Source organism: Euphorbia lathyris, chromosome 3, assembly GCF_963576675.1.
Source record: "Euphorbia lathyris chromosome 3, ddEupLath1.1, whole genome shotgun sequence".
Lineage (NCBI taxonomy): Eukaryota > Viridiplantae > Streptophyta > Magnoliopsida > Malpighiales > Euphorbiaceae > Euphorbia > Euphorbia lathyris.
Window position 1 is genome coordinate 68,962,522 of NC_088912.1, and position 17,936 is coordinate 68,980,457.

Below are 17,936 nucleotides of genomic sequence, written 5' to 3' on the forward strand. Positions count from 1 at the left end.
GGACATTTGGATCTGAATAATTTCCATTTTTGCAACTACGCATATCTATAGATCTACAGATAAGATGAAACTTTTTCGTTCTTCCTAAGACCGAACAAATAATAAATTAAAGAAATATAGCTAACAGGGATATATAAGACGAAAAATAGAAGTTTGATACTAATAAATATAGATTTCAAAACCAACAAGAAAAGTAACACTAAATCTAAAATATTTTAAATCGCCATTTGCAAGAAATAATACTCATTTGAAGTATTATTTTGATTAAAAAATTCATAAGTTTTAATAATCATTAAGGGAGTGAATGAGGGTTGGTTCGAGTGGTAAGGCATTAAATCTCTACTTAATAGGTTTGAGGTTCGATTCCCTACTCCGGTAAAATCTAACCCAGATCTTAAAAGTGGGTAGACCTACGTTTACCTACATTTTTTTCTTAAAAAAAAAAAAATCATCAAGTGACATGAAAAGGGCAAAAGAATTCGAACCTATCACGTGCTGTTAGATTAAGCAGGACAAAAGCCACCCTCGTGACGCGGAACCATGATTCCATAACCACAATCACAATCACAAGCATTCTATCAAGTCAACACTCCAGTCAAACCCCTAACCTACCCTCCTTTCCTAAGTAAATTCAAGTACCACTTGTCCTTATCTTCCATATTCATCCTTTGAATTCAGTACAATCGGCTATTAAAATGACTGTGGTGGGGCAGCAATCTCTGATGCATCAAGCTTGGAATTTGCTCATTGATGAATCGGCTACATCCATTGCCATTTTGGGTCCTGGAGGTATTGGCAAAACTACTCTCATGAAACAACTCTACCACAAATTAATCACCACCAAACACTTCGACACTGTAATATGGATCACTGTATCATCAAAATTAACATTGCAGAAGATCCAGGATGACATCTCCAAATGCCTAGGGCTCTTTGATTCCAATTGGACTGGGAAAAGCTTCGATCAGAAATCCGATCTCATTCGTGAACAAATCAGCGGAAACAAGTTCGTCTTGTTCTTAGATGATCTTTGGTTTCATCTTGATCTTAGAACACTCGGGGTGGAAGGATGTAAATTCATATATTCAACGCGTTTTTCAGTGGTACCTCAACATATGGGTGCTTATACTGTCTTCACACTCAAGGAGCTTTCAGGGGAAGATGCTTGGGAATTGTTTCGGAGTAAGGTTGGGGATGATACACTTACTGATCTAACAATTATGGAGATTGCTCGAAACTTGGTGAGTAAATGCAATGGTTTGCCCATCTTAATCTCTACTCTTGGCCGTGCCATGTCTTTTAGGAAAACACGCGAAGAATGGGAATATGCTCTACAGAAGATAGAAAAAGATGCACGAAGTAACAACTCTGACCAGGTAACTTGCATCTTCAAGCTTTGTTTTGATAGTTTTCCCAATGCCAAAATTAGATCTTGTCTCTCATACTTTAGCTTGTTCCCAGAGGATTTCACTATTCTTAAGAAGGATTTAATAGATTTTTGGATTTGTGAGAACATTTTAGGTATCTATGGTACTAGGGTTGATCCTCTAATTTGGGGGTATAATGCTATCCATACATTAACTGAAGCAGGTTTCCTAGAAGAAGAAAATGATAGTGTAAAATTGTTGGATATGATTCGTGATTTTGCTTTATCAAGAGTAAAAAAGTCTCAATTGTTCAGGAAATCGCAACTACTTGTCAACCCTCCATATGATGGTCCAAAATGGACAGATAGTAAGGTCATTCGAAAGTGTGGTTTGTTAATAGCAGTCATGTTCAGATTTCTCAAGGGTGGTCCATTATTTATAAGTAAGAAGAATGAAGCTGTAGAAACCATAGGATGGATTTCATCTATGGGGAATTCTATTGGGGATCTTCTTGTTAATGTTCCAACTAACCTTTTTACTTTTCTACTCAACCATAACCCCTTCATTATGATCAAACCTGCACATTCTTCATCGATGTATAAGTTAACGGTTTTAGATTTATCAAATAGCGGGATAGAAGAAGTACCACGAGACATTTCAAGATTGGTTTCATTGCAATATCTCAATTTATCTTATACATGGATAGAATGGTTGCCAATTGAATTAAAAATGTTGACAAAGTTGAAGTGCTTGAACTTGGAATATGATGATCAATTACGTGTGATTCCCAAGGAATTGATATCTAGTTTGAGATCGTTACGAGTTCTGAAGATATTTCGCTGTGGATTTTCTGTGGAGGAAGTGGAGAGTAATATTCTTTCTCTTAGAAATATGGATATAAATCCATTGCTATCTTTGAAACATCTCAAAGTGCTAAGCATCACAATAACAAGTGCCTCTGCTCTCCATGAACTTTCCAACAACCCTACATTGTTGAACTGTACTCAATCTCTGTCACTTGAAGTTTTTTGGCGTTCAGAGTCACTTGATATTACACCTTTAGCTGTTATGAAGTACCTATTGACATTGGAGATCCATCAAGCAGAACATTTGAAAGAGTTTAATGGGAATTATTCAGAGTTGCTAGGGAATAGAAGTTTCGAAAGGCTGCGAGAAGTAACCTTTGAGAAATGCTTGAATTTGCAAGAGTTGACATGGGTTATTTTAGTTCCAAATCTCACAATTTTGAGGGCCAAAAGTTGTGAACAAGTCCAAGAAATAATCAGCAGTAGACGATTGGGTGAAATTTTCGAGGCTGAAGAAAATCTCAAGCCATTTACGAAACTTGAAATTCTATCACTAGACAGTTTGCCAGAATTGAATAGTATATACTGGAGAGCATTGCCTTTTCAGAGTCTGAAGAAAATGGAAATAATTGATTGCTCTTTGCTTAAAAAGCTCCCACTAAACTCTACCATTACCAAGGGAAATGCAGTGATGATTGAAGCAGAGGAAGAGTGGTGGAAAAATGTTGAATGGGAAGATGAAGCTGCCAAAACTACTTTCTTACCTTGTTTCAAACCACTCTTGTAATGTTTGTGCTCTTTCTATTAGCTGTTCATATAATTTAGCTATAGAATGGGAAGATATTAGCTGCAATATTTTACTGATGAATGGGTGGAAAAATAATATGTGAACAAGGAAAGAAGAAAGAGAAAGGAAAGTTAATTTCGGTGAAGGGTATGTGTGTTTGAATGTATATGTTTTCTGTTTTGTGTATGGTTTAATCTTATGGTGAATGTTTTCTGTGTAGTTCATATAATCTGTTCTTCTCATCAAAGCTAACAGTTTATATTTAGAGTCACCACCAGTGGTAGTGGTGGTGTTCAAAGATTGGATTCTACTTGGAACACTTTTTGTTGGTACAGATTGCCATGTTTTGGAATAAAACAACCAGAAGTTGTTGTTAGAGTATAAAACAATTAATGTTGGTTTTATACTCTGTTGCCTCCTCAACCTTAGAGATTATATTGACAATGCTCCTAGCTTAGCTTGCTAAGAAAAGGAACAAAGGCTTTCGTTGGCTTACTGATTTAAGGTGATGATCAGAAATGGAAAACCAATTGCAGGATTTAAGTGTCAAATGGAGCATTAATATGTACTAGTATTATAAACAAAATCCACTATTCAAAAGGAAAATATTAAATAAACTTTAATTTAGTTAAACATACAATTTTGATATTGTGTGTTCTTTGCACCATAATTATTATTTTTATTTTAATTACATTAATTGGCCAAAATTACGGTAAGTAGATTTTCCTAGAGTGAACCCCAGGGGAAACATGAGGTAAATCTAAGGGGAACAAGAGGTCCTTTAATATTTCAACGTGTATTCTATAAGCCAATTTAAAAATAGGGAAGTTAGAAAATGTCAAAGTCTCCGTCATGGAAATCATGGAGACCACCTGGTGGAGCAGTTATTTAAGACATGATGTGAAGGTGTAGAAGAAAATATCATGGAAACAGGCAATATTCCACCTATGGTAGAACGAATTGAAGGGGAAAATAATATTAGCCTAGAGGACAATCATGGATTTCGTTAAAGATCCAAAATTCACCATTCTTGGAAAGACGTTTCAGTCCATTGAAAGAAATGTGGAAGCTCTAAAGAGCAACATGGATTAGAAGATGGATAAAATGCTTCAGAAGAAGCTGTTAGAGCCAGTGGTAATCAAGAGTGGAGGAAATGATGGTCCTCAAGGCTCCCTAGAGTTCAATGAAGGGCGTGGTGTGTCTGCCGTTGAGAAGTATCAGATTCCGCTCTTGAAGGAAGAGGTTGTCTTGCAGAAGGCCAATAATTCGGCAGACTGAGAAAATTATAGTAAGTCATATGTTACTCAATATTTTGGAACATTAATCCTACCTCCCACACAACTTCATATCATGAGGAGGCAGGAGGCCACCATATCACTAGGGAAATGTGAGGCAACTATAGAGGAAATGGGAGGAACACTGGTTTTCTTTATGTGTCTTATATTCACCAGCAGAATGCCATCCCTCAACCGATTCCACCATTCACTATGGAGGTAATGAGAGAAGCTGTCCAAGAGCTGTATCGGTCTGACCTCCGTCAAGTTGGCCGCCCTTAGTTCCACAAGTCGTGCCCTCATGAGAATGATATAGAGAACCCTTATCCAAAGTACCTCACTTCTCCTTATTTTCTAGGAAAGATGGCTTGTCATTTTTAGCAAGGTTCATAATCCAATGTGGAGAACTTTCCAACTACCCTAACTTCAACCATCTTAAAGAGGAAGTGTTACCAATGATGAGATCAAAGAGAGAGAGGATCCATGTGCTTCCGTCTAGATACAAAGACTTTGCTATGGAGCCGTTGAAACGCCAGAAGCGATAGCCGTAATATAAAACAATTTGGCTAGTAATTTTGTATATTAAATACTAGTAATATTTTAATTATGATATAACTTTGAGACGTGTAAATTGCACTAGATTGATTTTTAAGATTAGTTTTTAAGTTTTGTTTCATGAAGTTTATTGCAAAAAAAAAAAATCAATTTAATTTTATTTATTGTTCCAATAGAATACTTATATTGTTCTAACAGAATTGTTATATTGTTCCAACAAAATATTCCAACACATAGTGCTGAAAGGTATGACCAAAAAGTGCCCAGAAAATTATCAAAAAAATTTAAAATATATAAAACATCATTTTAAGAAACTTTAATTCTTGGCTCAAAACGAGATTCCTTACGGTTTTGACCCAATAAATTGTTGAAGCATGTAAAATAGATAAAATTAAGGAAAAAGTTTTATTGGGACTAAACCGTAAGAAATCCTACTTCGACTCAAGAATTAAAGTTTCCCTGAATAATGTTTTACATTTTTTGGAATTTTTTGAGAATTTTCTGGACACTTTTGGGTTTCTCACCGGAAAACGTTCATCTAATCGCCGGATTCCGTTGATTTGGGACTAAACCGTAAGGAATCTCACATTGAAAAGTTCTCAGAATAATGTTTTACATTTTCTGAATTTTTTTTCTCACAGAAAAACAGATCGTCGAATTCCGTTCACCGGAAATTTTTTTACTCGAGCTTCTAGGATCTTAAAATGACCGTCTAATTAAGACGAGTCCAACGGTATAAATTTTTTTGAAAAACGAGGTTGGAAAAGTCGAAAAAATATATTTTAAAGAAAAAAAATAAACAATTTTATCTTTCATTTTATTTACAAATTTATCATATTCTCCTACTTAATTACAAAATTGGTCCTTATCACACCATAAGAATTGTCTCACTATAAAAAAATTGTCACATTGGATCTGTTCTCTACAACTATATAGATAAGTATTTATATCTAACTAGAAATAATATGAATAGGAAACACTAAAATGAATCATATTTAAACAACAATTCATATTCTATCATTACTTCGTTTACACATGTCATACATAAAAGTGATTGGTCATTTTCAACATGATTGTCATGTCATTGTTGGCTTTTTTCTGTTTCAAATAGCCGAAATTACTTTATTGAAAGAAAAAGAAAAGTTCAATAATTATTAAAACAAAATGAATTTCAATTATCTTTTGAAAAAGACTCCAAACTAGACATGTTCATGGGCTGGACCGGGCCGGACTCAGGCCGGACCTAAGTGGGTTTGCCATATAGTTACATTGTCCAAGCCCAGTCCAGCCCGCATTATATTCACATCGGGCTCGGGCCGGACTGGGTTGGATTAAAAAAATAAATTTCCAAACCGAGCCCAACCCGTCCAACTAATATATATATTAAAAAATTAAAAATAAAAATTAATTATAATTCTAACAAATAAAATTATAAGTAAAACTAAACAGTAATTACTTTAAAAAAAACAAATAGTTATAACATACATTTTGTAATATAATACAAACTTTTGTAAACCATTATACATGTATAATGTATGTATATAGAGTAGAGGCTATGCTTACCTTGTTTTTCACCATCATAGGAGGAGTGAAGCATGCGCCATCTACCGCTAGGCAACTTCCTTTAGTTTGTTTATTATATAATTCATTTATTTTTATATTATTAACTGCCTCTGATGTTAAAAAAAATCCAATACTATATTTTTTAAATAAAAATACACTTGCTTTAGTTTGTTCATTATACAATTCTTTTATTTATAGATTATTAAGTGCCTCAGATGCTAAAAAAAAATCTAATACTATATATTTTAAATAAAATTATGTTTGCTTTAGTTTGTTCATTATACAATTCTTATTTATATATTATTAAGTGCATCTGATGCTAAAAAAAATCCAATACTATATTTTTTAAATAAAAATATATTATATATTTTAATAAAATTTCATATTAATATTTTATTTATATAAGAAAATATATTTTTTAAAACATACGTTAGAACATATATTTTAACTTTTAAAACACGAACTATGAAGTTTAGAACATATGACATATTTCTACCAAAAAAAAAGAACATATGACATATTTTTTAGAACATGAGTTATAATTATATTATAGAACAAATGCAAAAATGATTCAGATATCTATTGATTTTTTTAAAACATTATACTTAATTTTTAGAACACAAACTATAAACTTTAGAACATACGTTATGTTTTTTAGAACATACGTTATGTTTTTTAGAATATGAGTTATAAATTATATTATAGAACAAATGCAAAAATGGTCCATATAATATTTTTTAAATAAAAATATATTATATATTTTAATAAAATTTCATATTAATATTTTATTTATATAAGAAAATATATTTTTTAAAACATACGTTACAACATATATTTTAACTTTTAAAACACGAACTATGAAGTTTAGAACAAACGACATATTTTTTAGAACATACGTTATGTTTTTAGAACATGCGTTATATTTTTTCGAACATGAGTTATAAATTATATTATACAACAAATGCAAAAATGATCCAGATATCTACTGATTCTTTTAGAATATTATATTTAATTTTTAGAACACAAACTATAAACTTTAGAACGTTGTGTTTTTTAGAACATACGTTTGTTATTTAGAATATGAGTTATAAATTATATTATAGAACAAATGCAAAAATAGTCCATATATTTACTGATTTTTTTAAAACATTATACTTAACTTTTATAACATAAATTATAAACTTTAGAACGTATGTAACAATATTTAGAACATCGTCCTTAACATTTTAAAACATAAATTACAAAAATATAGTGGAATTAAATAAATAAGAAATTGGAGCATGTTCTTGGATTTATTTTTCTATTAATAATTCATTATTATGCATATTTTTTTTGTCTATTAATAATTCATTATTATGCACATTTAATCGATATTAATAAGTGTATGCGTCAAATATTAAACAATAGAAGATACAAGGACAATAGTATATTAAGCAGCGCGCGACATAATATATAAGAAAAACAATTGACTTAGTGGTAAGTGTTGAAACACCTTTCCACAAGATTTTGATTTGACAAAATCATCCATGATTAAGAAGCAATTAAATTTAAATGCTTTGATTTAATTGTACTAATGTGTTTGTTCAATATTGAGTGCAAAAATATACATATCAAGTAAGACAGGTCAGAAATCAGCATAAGCCAAAAGCTGAGTGGAACGGAACTCAGCATGAAAAGATAGAAGCTGAGTAAAGTAGAACTCATCACCAGAAGCTTCTTTCAATGTTGCCAGAACGAAGCTGACTAAATCAAAAGACTCCTTCAGGATTATACAAACAGAACGGAGCTGACTAAGAAGAAACTCAGTATGAAAATTGAACATTCGAAGAGAACGAATGAAGCTGAGTGACAGTCAGGACAGCATGAAGGATCCGTTTACTAAAAGACAAAGTCTGCCAATCTTCTGCACCAATAATTGAAGTCTCGAAAATACAAAGAAGACTAATTCCAAGAAACATGGGTCAAAAGGATTATTGGTAAAAGACAACTGGCACAAAAAGACAAGTCTGATGCAAGAAGACAAAACCTGACACCTGAAGAAAACAGAGAAAGGGAATGACGGAACAGACTGAAGCTGACCAGAAGCTGTCTGCTAAAAGAGCCGTTTTGGACTTAACGGCTAAACCAATTCAAAATGATCCAGGATCAGAAATTCTTCTATAAAAGGACAATGATAGCTCTTGGATCATTTGCCTAAGCATCAACAGAAAAATACAAGAGAGAAAATCTTGAAAGCACTCAAAAACAAGAAGATCTTACACCAACTTTTCTATTCTCTGTGTAAATGTTAGATTGATTGTTTTGAAATCATCTAAGGTGTTCTTTAGTTGAAAAAGAACAAGTGTGTAATCAATAGGTATATTGAGAGTGTTAAGCTGAGTACTTGGTTGTAAGTATTCAGTGGTAGAAAATCTAAGTGTTGGGTTGTAGTACTTAGTAGGAGCTGAGTAGACGAATAGAGGATGTACTCTTGCATACTCACTGCCTGTAAAAGGTTTGTGCTCTACCTTGAAAGAGCTCAGTATTGGATTGAAAATCCCAAGAGGAACTGGAGACTGGACGTAGGCAGAGAGGCCGAACCAGGATAAGTCGTGCTGAGTAACTTCTAAACCTTTTCTCTCAATATATAAATATATATGTGCATGTGTTGCTTGTAAAAATTTACTCAGCTTATAAATTGTCAAAACTGAAACTGAGTAAATATTGAGTGCTGAGTTGGAAGCTGACTCTTCAAGTGTCAATTCCTAACTCTCAAGTCAAGCAGGCTTAGTCAGCATAAGTACTAAAACTGTCTGACTAATCATTCACCCGTGCTGACCAACACGCTGAGTTATCAAACTCTTAAAACAACATTTGGTCAGCATAATTAAAAGCGAAAAAGTTACATTAGTTCCTAACCCCCCCTTGGAACTAATTACTAGGGACCAACAAGTGGTATTAGAGCCTAAGCTCTCTACTCAAAGATCTAACAATCTTGAGCTGATCCCTAAAAATGGGTGAGAATAGCACTCGGTTCCTTCCAGGAAACCAAACAACACAGATACTCCCTGAGGGATTATCAATCACTAGACCTCCCCTATTCTTTGGGTCAAATTATACATTCTGGAAGAATAGGATGAAGAACTTTATACAAGCCACAAACATGAGTGTATGGCTTGCAATTGTTCAAGGTCCACATGTGCCATACAAAACTGTTAACAATGAGAAAATTGTTAAAAGTGAGGCTGAGTGGACAGAGGATGACCTCAGAAAATTACAAAATAATGCTTCGGCTATCAATATGCTTCACTGTGCTTTAGATGCTGCAGAATACAATAAGATTTCAGGTTGTGAGTCAGCACAGGAGATTTGGAAGAAGCTTGAAGTAACTTATGAAGGCACAAGCAAAGTTAAGGAGTCTAAAGTCAATTAGCATATGAGACTCTACGAGCTGTTTGAGATGAATGAGAATGAAGACATCTCAGAAATGAACGCAAGATTCACAAACATTATAAACGAGCTCAAAAGGCTTGGAAAGAACTTCACTGAAGAGGAACATAAGAAGAAAATCCTGAGAAGTCTGCCTAAGAGCTGGCAAGCAAAGAAAACAGCTGTAAAAGAAGCTCAAGACTTGACTACCTACAAATATGATGAGCTGATCGGATCCCTGCTGACCCATGAAATCTCTATGAAAAACTTTGAAGCTAAAGAGAAAGAAAAGTCAGAAGATAAGAAACAAAAGTCACTCGTCATGAAAGCTGACTCGACTGAAGCTGAGTCAACTGATGATGAGGAAATGGCCATGTTCACCAGAAAGATGAAGAAGCTGTTCAAGAGAAATGATAAAAACGGTAAAAGGTCATTTAGAAGAAATGACAAGTACAAAGCTGAGTCAAGTGACAAGTACAAAAAGGACAGCTCGAAGTCTGTCACATGTTTTGAGTGTCATCAAACTGGGCACATCAAGTCAAGTTGTCCCAACCTCAAGAAAGAGAAGAAGGGAAGTAAAAAGGCTATGGTAGCCATATGGAGTGACAGTGATGAGGCAACGTCATCTGAAGCTGAGCAAAATGAAACAGCCAATATATGCTTCATGGCAGATGATGGAGCTGACCAATCTCAGTCTGAGCAAGCTGACCTTTCTGGAGATTCTGAGCATGAGGAAAACAACAATGAGGTAACACCCTTACTTTTGCTTAAGAACGAAATGGTAAATGCCCTGAGCGACTTATATACACTAACTAAGAAGTGTAACAAAAATATTAAGGCACTCAGCAGGCGATGTGACGAGATTGAAGAGGTCAAGTTGAGTGACCTCCGATATCTCCTCCAGGACAACTCAGATTTACATACCAACATGCAAATCTTACATAAGTTTGTCACAGAGGTTCAAACTGAGTCAAAGAAACTTAGAAAGGATGTCATAACTTTACTGAACCAAATAAAAGGTTCAACTAAGAATAAACCCCATGCTGAGTACTCAGGTACTGGTCAGCATAAACAGTTTACTCAATGTAGCTGTTGTGGGAAGAAATGACACACAAAAGCTGTGTGCTGGCATAACAAACAGACTGTCCAATGTGACTTCTGTGGTAAGAAAGGTCATACTACCAAGGTATGCTGGCATGCTCAGCACAACAATGCTGACCACACTCATCATCACTCTCAAAGGGTAACTATGTGTGGCTTTTGTGGTAAAAGTGGCCATACTACAAATGTATGTCGTCACAAGTTAAAATATGACTTTGCACCTGTCTACACTAACAAGAAAGGACCAAAAAAGAATTAGGTACCTAAAAACAAATAGTTTAAAATGCAGGTCAGTTTGACATGCGTGGAGAAATCAAAACTTTGGTATATAGACAGCGCATGTTCAAGACACATGACAGGTGATGAAACTCAGTTCATCACACTAGAGCTTAAACGAGGTGGAAGCGTAAGCTTTGGAGACAACAAGAAGGGTAAGATAGTCGGCTCAGGTACTATCGGAGGTAACCCAACCATTGAGTCTGTCTCCTTAGTTAAAGGTCTCAAATACAATCTGCTGAGTGTAGCTCAGCTTTGCAAGAGCGGCAGAAAGGTTGTATTTGATGATACTAAGTGTCAAATACTCGAGAGAAATACAAATGAATTGATTTTAACTGCCCCTCGTGTAGAAAATGTATACATGTTGAACTTAGAAAAACAGTTTTCTAAAAACATATGCTTAGTGTCTAAAGAGGACAACTCCTGGCTATGGCATAGAAGACTTGGGCATGTCAGCATGGACCTTCTTGCCAAATTAGCTAGAAAACAATTAGTTGAGGGATTATCCAAATTAAAGTTTGAAAAAGATCAATTGTGTAAAGCTTGTCAGCAAGGAAAACAAACTAAAAAGTCATTTCATAGCAAAAATATTGTCTCAACCAAAAGACCATTGGAATTACTACACTTGGATCTTTTCGGACCTATCCAGCCACTCAGCTTGGGAGGAAAGAAAATTTCCTTGGTTATTGTAGATGATTTCTCTCGGTACACTTGGATCATCTTGCTGAGTAGCAAGGATGAAACTTTTGAGATGTTTACCACATTGATTAAAAAGCTTGAAAATGACAAAGACCTAAGAGTAGCTCACATTAGAAGCGACAATGGTGGAGAGTTCAAAAACCAACAGTTTGATGAATTTTGTGAAACCAGTGGTATTGACCATAATTTCTCCGCTCTTAGAACACCTCAACAAAATGGGGTTGTTGAAAGGAAAAATAGAACTATTGTCGAAATAGCTAGGACAATGTTGAGTGAAAATAGGCTTCCAAAGTACTTCTGGGGTGAAGCTGTTCACACGGCATGTTACATACTGAATATGGCTCTAGTTAGACCTATACTTAAGAAAACTCCATATGAGCTTTGGAAAGGACGAAAGCCCAATATTGGATACTTCCGTGCCTTTGGGTGTAAATGCTTTATACTCAATACAAAAGACAACCTTGCTAAATTTGATGCTAAAGCTGATGAAGCGATCTTTTTAGGGTACTCAACAAACAGTAAAGCATATAGAGTATTTAATAAAAGAACTCAAGTTGTAGAAGAATCTGTACATGTTGAGTTCGATGAAACTGACCCTACAGGTAAGTCAGCTCAGCTCGAAGAAGATGAACCAAGCTCAGCTTCCGCTGATCAACCAGAAGCCTATGTGTCATCTATACAAGGGCTGACCCAAGGTAAGCAAGAAACTGAAATATCATTTGCTGACCAATCTATTTCTGTAGAGATTGTAGAAACACCTCTTCCAAGCGACTCAACATTGCCAAAGGAAATAAAGATCCCAAGAGGACACACTGAACATGCCATTCTTGATGCCGCCAACAACAAGTTGATGACCAGATATCAGCTTAGAAAATACCTTAGCAATGTTGCCTTCGTCTCAATGCTTGAGCCAAAGAATTTTGCTGATGCTGAGCAAGATGAATATTGGATAAATGCCATGCAAGAAGAACTTGACCAATTCACCAGAAATGAGGTATGGGATCTAGAACCTAGACCTAGGAATCAAAAGCCCATAGGAACCAAGTAGGTCTTTAAAAATAAGCTAGATGAGCATGGAAATGTGATTAGAAACAAAGCTCGACTTGTAGCCCAAGGCTATAGTCAGCAAGAGGGTATAGACTATGGAGAAACATTTGCACCTGTTGCTAGGCTAGAAGCTATACGTATATTGTGTGTCTATGCTAGTTTCATGAATTTTAAACTATACCAAATGGATGTAAAAAGTGCATTTCTTAATGGCTTTATAAACGAAGAGGTATATGTTAACCAACCTCCTGGGTTTGAAGATTCAAAGTTTCCAAACCACGTTTATAAACTCAAAAAAGCCTTGTACGGCCTAAAGCAAGCTCCAAGAGGTATGAGAGGTTGACCAATTTCCTGCTGACCAGGAACTATGTCAGGGGAAAAGCTGACACAACCTTGTTTATTAAGAAAAAGGGTAAACATACCCTACTTGCACAGATATATGTAGATGATATAATATTTGGTGCTACTGACGAATCTTTGTGCAAAGAATTTAGCCAACAGATGCAAACTGAGTTTGAAATGTCCATGATGGGTGAACTCAACTTCTTCCTTGGACTTCAAATCAAGCAAGGTAAGAATGGCATCTTTATAAGTCAGTCTAAGTACACCAAGGAAATGTTAAAGAAATTCAGCATGGTAGATTGCAAACCAATATCAACCCCCATGGGTACTGATATTGTCCTATGCAAAGATGAGAAGAGTAAGTCAATTGATAGTAAACTCTATCGAGGTATGATAGGTTCCTTACTTTATCTCATAGCTAGTAGACCTGATATACAGTACTCAGTATGTTATTGTGCAAGATATCAAGCTGACCCAAGGGAATCTCACTTAATTGCTGTAAAAAGAATCTTTAGATACTTGCAGAGCTCAGTTGATGCAGGTCTATGGTATCCAACTTCAAATGACTTCACACTCATCGGATACACTGATGCTGACTATGGACGAGATAAGCTAGAACGAAAAAGTACTTCGGGAGGATGTCATTTCCTCAGAAGCTGTCTAGTATCTTGGTTCAGCAAGAAGCAATCATCCGTAGCCCTGTCTACAACCGAAGCTGAGTACGTGGCTGCTGGAAGCTGTGTTGCACAAGTCCTATGGATAAAGCAACAGCTTGAGGATTATGGAGTTAAAACAAAGACGATAGAGATCAAATGTGACAACAAGAGTGCCATTGATTTATCTAAGAATCCAGTCCAACACAGCAGGATGAAGCATGTTAGCATAAGACATCACTTCATCAGAGATCACGTACTAAAAGATGAGATCAAGCTGACCTATGTGCCAACAAATGAAGATATCTTCACTAAGCCCTTGGCATGAGAACAATTCAATACACTAAGGGAAGCCATCGGTATGTCAAATCCACTCTAAATAAATCTATATGAAAAATTGAATGTTGCGTGATTGACATGTTGAGTGGAAAGTTGAATGTTTGTGCAAATGCCATGCTGAATAGATACAAATATTGAGTAATCACCTTATGCTGAGTAGATGTACATGCTGAGTGATCAATGTATGTTGAGTTATCTAGAGATAGAAAAATCACGTTAACAAAAACTAGGCACTCAACATCGCGAATGCTTCGAATTCTAGCAAAACCAAAAAGAAGCCCACTCGCTTAAAATAAATACCTACATGTTATCGTCGTAATTTATAGCATTTTTAGTATTTAATTACTAGTTATTTTATACCATTTTAATAAATTTTAATGATGGTTTTTGTATTTTTTTCTTCATTTTATGTATCTAAGCCACTTTGTGTGTTTTCTAGGCACTTTCGCAAGGTTTTCGGTACAAATAACCAAGTCGGGGCTTAAGGCAGAAACTCGGGAGTAAAAAGGACAAGAAAAGAGGATCTTTAGTGACACCCAGCGTGCACTTCGTCGCGGATAGGTGCTGCAAGATAAGAGTCTAATTGTTCACACTAGGACAGATTTGACACATTTTCGTATTTTCAACTTTTCTCCCTCATACGGACTCGGATTGAGGCGATTCAAAATGCGTTGGAAAGCTAAGATAAAGATGAACAAATGTCTAATAATAATCATCTCCAAATTCGAAGTGAATCAGGCCCAGAAAATTAACCAAAGTTGATGAATATGTTGAAGCCTAAGATTCCTTTGACATTTCAACTCCTAAATTATTAAAATCTTCCCCCATGCTCTCTTAAATGCTAAATTCAGATGATAAGGAGTGGGAGGCCATAAGGATGACTTGTTCTTTGGAATTTTGTGTACCATTTTACTATAAAAGGAGGCTTTGGGTGCCATTTGAAGACACACCAAGCTTAGGCTTAATTCTTCCCTCTATAATGTTATTTTGTTGATTCTTATCCTTAAGAATCAGTTGTTTGTGTTGTTCTTGTTGTTGTTAGAGTTTTGTTTGTGCAAAAGTTCATCTAATAAAAGTAAGTTTCAAGTTACCAAAGAAGTTCGTTCGGTAATCGTCACTACGGTTTCTTCTAAACTTTAATCTCTTTTATTAATATGAACTCTATTATCTATCTTTCTAAAATGTGTTTTAATCTAATGATGGGCTAAACCCCTCTTAACTAAGGCTAAAAGTGGATCTTAACCTTAATTATATGGTAATTACGTTTAACCTATTTAAGTTATCTTTATCCTTTTGGAGAACTAACTTATGATTCTTAATACTTGTAGGAGATGGGCCAACTCTCTACTTGGATATAATTAATCATTTATATTGACCGTGATTAAATTGATTAATCGAAATTCATAAGTTGGACCTAATGATCATTTAGTGTGACTTATTGGTTTTCCAAGGTTTTTCATAAATCTTATTACAAATCTTTAATTTATTACTTGAGCCGGACCAAGGGAAAGTAATAAATCGAAGGTTTGGAAATAAGAAAACTTAATGCTTCTTTGGATTAATTACTTGAGCCGGACCAAAGAAAAGTAATTAATCGAAAGTTTAGAACTAATTACTTGAGCGGTTTTTCTTGAATCTTAAGTAATCACTTTAGCCGGACTAAGGTAAAGTAGGTTAAAAAGGTTTAGATTTAATCTTGTTACAAATCTTAGATTTATTACTTAAGCCGGACCAAGGGAAAGTAATAAATCGAAGGTTTGGAAATAAGAAAACTTAATGCTTCTCTTGATTAATTACTTGAGCCGGACCAAGGGAAAGTAATTAGTCGAGAGTTTAGAACCGATCTCGAGAACTATTAGTTAATAAGAAAAATCGCCATCTTAAAAAGGATAAAACAACTTAAAAGAGGTTACGTGTTATTACCAAGCAAAGAGGTTAAGTGAAGCTAGAAGCCTTAGTTTCTTTTATTATAAGTAATCTCTCACTTAATTTGTGTAATTTTTATTTCATTTCTTGCTTAAGTCTTAGCTTGGTTGTCCAACAAACTCTACATTTCGGTTGTTTAAATAATAGATAGTAAGCAAAGAGATTAGTACTTATAATCACCATCCTCGTGGGAACGATACTCTACTTTCATTTTATTACTTGATACACGACTAAGGTACACTTGCCTTCACATGCACGTATACGTAAAACGTTCATCAAGTTTTTGGCGCCGTTGTCGGGGATAGTAGAATTATAATATTAATCTAGTCGAGCTTCTATTAATTTAGACGTTTTATTTTCTTTTATTTTTGTTGTTTTTATGAACACAAGAAGTTTAAGTTGGCCTTTATTATTGCCCGATCCTGAAATTGAGCGTACTTTTCACAGGAACTTGGCTAATCGAAGAGCAAACATGGCGCAAGAGGAACGTTCCATCATGGATCTACTCACTCCGAACCGTTTGGACATGAATTCAAGTATCGTGGAACCTACCATTGGAGCAAACAACTTCGAGATCAAGCCGGCAATGATCCAACTTATACAAAACTCCGGTCAATTTGGCGGAGATCCGAGAGAAGATCCAAACTCCCATTTAAATAAATTTGTTAAACATTGTTCTATGCTTAAGCAAAATGGGGTACCACCAGAAGCTATTAAACTAAAATTGTTTTCTTTTTCTTTAAGGGATGATGCAGCTGACTGGTTGGATTCTCTCGAGGCCGGATCCATTGGGACATGGGATGAGTTAGTTAAGAAATTCTTAGCTAAGTACTTCCCTCCATCTAAAATGGCGATGTACAAAAACGAGATAAGTTCTTTTCGCCAAACCGAGAGAAAGACATTATATGATGCGTGGGAGCGATTCCATCGACTATTGAAGAAATGCCCACATCATGGATTTGAGAAGTGGCAACAGGTTAGTATTTTCTATAATGGTTTATCTTCCGCTAACTGTGCCACAATTGATTCCGCCGCAGGTGGAAACATCCTTAAGAAGACCCAAACGGAGGCTTATGATTTAATCCAAGAATTGGCGGAAAGGTGCTCTCATTGGCAAGCGGAGAAAAACCTGGAAACAAGAGCGGGAACATATTTGGTTGATTCGTCATCAAGATCCGGCATTGATGAGTTAAATAAAAAATTGGATCTATTAATGGCTAATTTGAACCAAAATAATTTGTGTGATTTATGTGGTTTAAATGGACATAAGAGTGAGGATTGTCAAGCGGCAAACCCATTCCTTGGGGATACCGCTAGTGCAAACTTTGTGGGAAATTTTAAGCAATCTAATCCTTATTCCAACACATACAATAATGGTTGGAGAAATCACCCTAATTTCTCATGGACTAATAATCAAAATGTGCAAAATCCGCAAAGACCTCCACCCGGATTTAATCCTAATGAAAAGAGAAATGTTGGTGATGAAGCTTCGGCTATTGTAACAATTCTTGCAAAAATGGAATCTCGTCTTGCAGGTATGGAGGAGTGGAAGAGAAATCAAGAGACATTTACAAAAGGGCTTGAAACGAGCATAAGCCAATTAGCAAAAGCCATATCCGAACGTCCTATGGGATCCCTTCCAAGCAACACGGAAACAAACCCAAGGGAGCATGTGAAAGCCATCACATTGAGAAACAACAAAGAGTTACAATCGGCTCCGAGCAAACAGGTAAAAGATACCACGGATGAGGTAAGTACTTCTAAACCTCAAGATTCATCTCCTCCAAAGCTTT

At 35.2% G+C, this 17,936-nt stretch overlaps 1 protein-coding gene and 1 non-coding gene across 2 annotated transcripts; one reads left to right on the forward strand and one right to left on the reverse strand.

Annotated features, from left to right (window-relative positions):
• Window positions 1-315: 315 nt before the first annotated feature.
• On the forward strand, window positions 316-3,146 carry LOC136224655 (putative disease resistance protein At4g10780). The gene has a single exon (XM_066013049.1). The coding sequence runs from the start codon at window positions 696-698 to the stop codon at window positions 2,958-2,960; it is 2,265 nt and encodes a 754-aa protein (XP_065869121.1). The 5' UTR covers window positions 316-695; the 3' UTR covers window positions 2,961-3,146.
• A 13,850-nt stretch (window positions 3,147-16,996) lies between these two features.
• LOC136225262 (small nucleolar RNA R71) lies at window positions 16,997-17,103 on the reverse strand. The gene has a single exon (XR_010686986.1). It is a non-coding gene; the product is annotated as a small nucleolar RNA R71 (small nucleolar RNA).
• Between the last annotated feature and the right edge of the window lie 833 nt (window positions 17,104-17,936).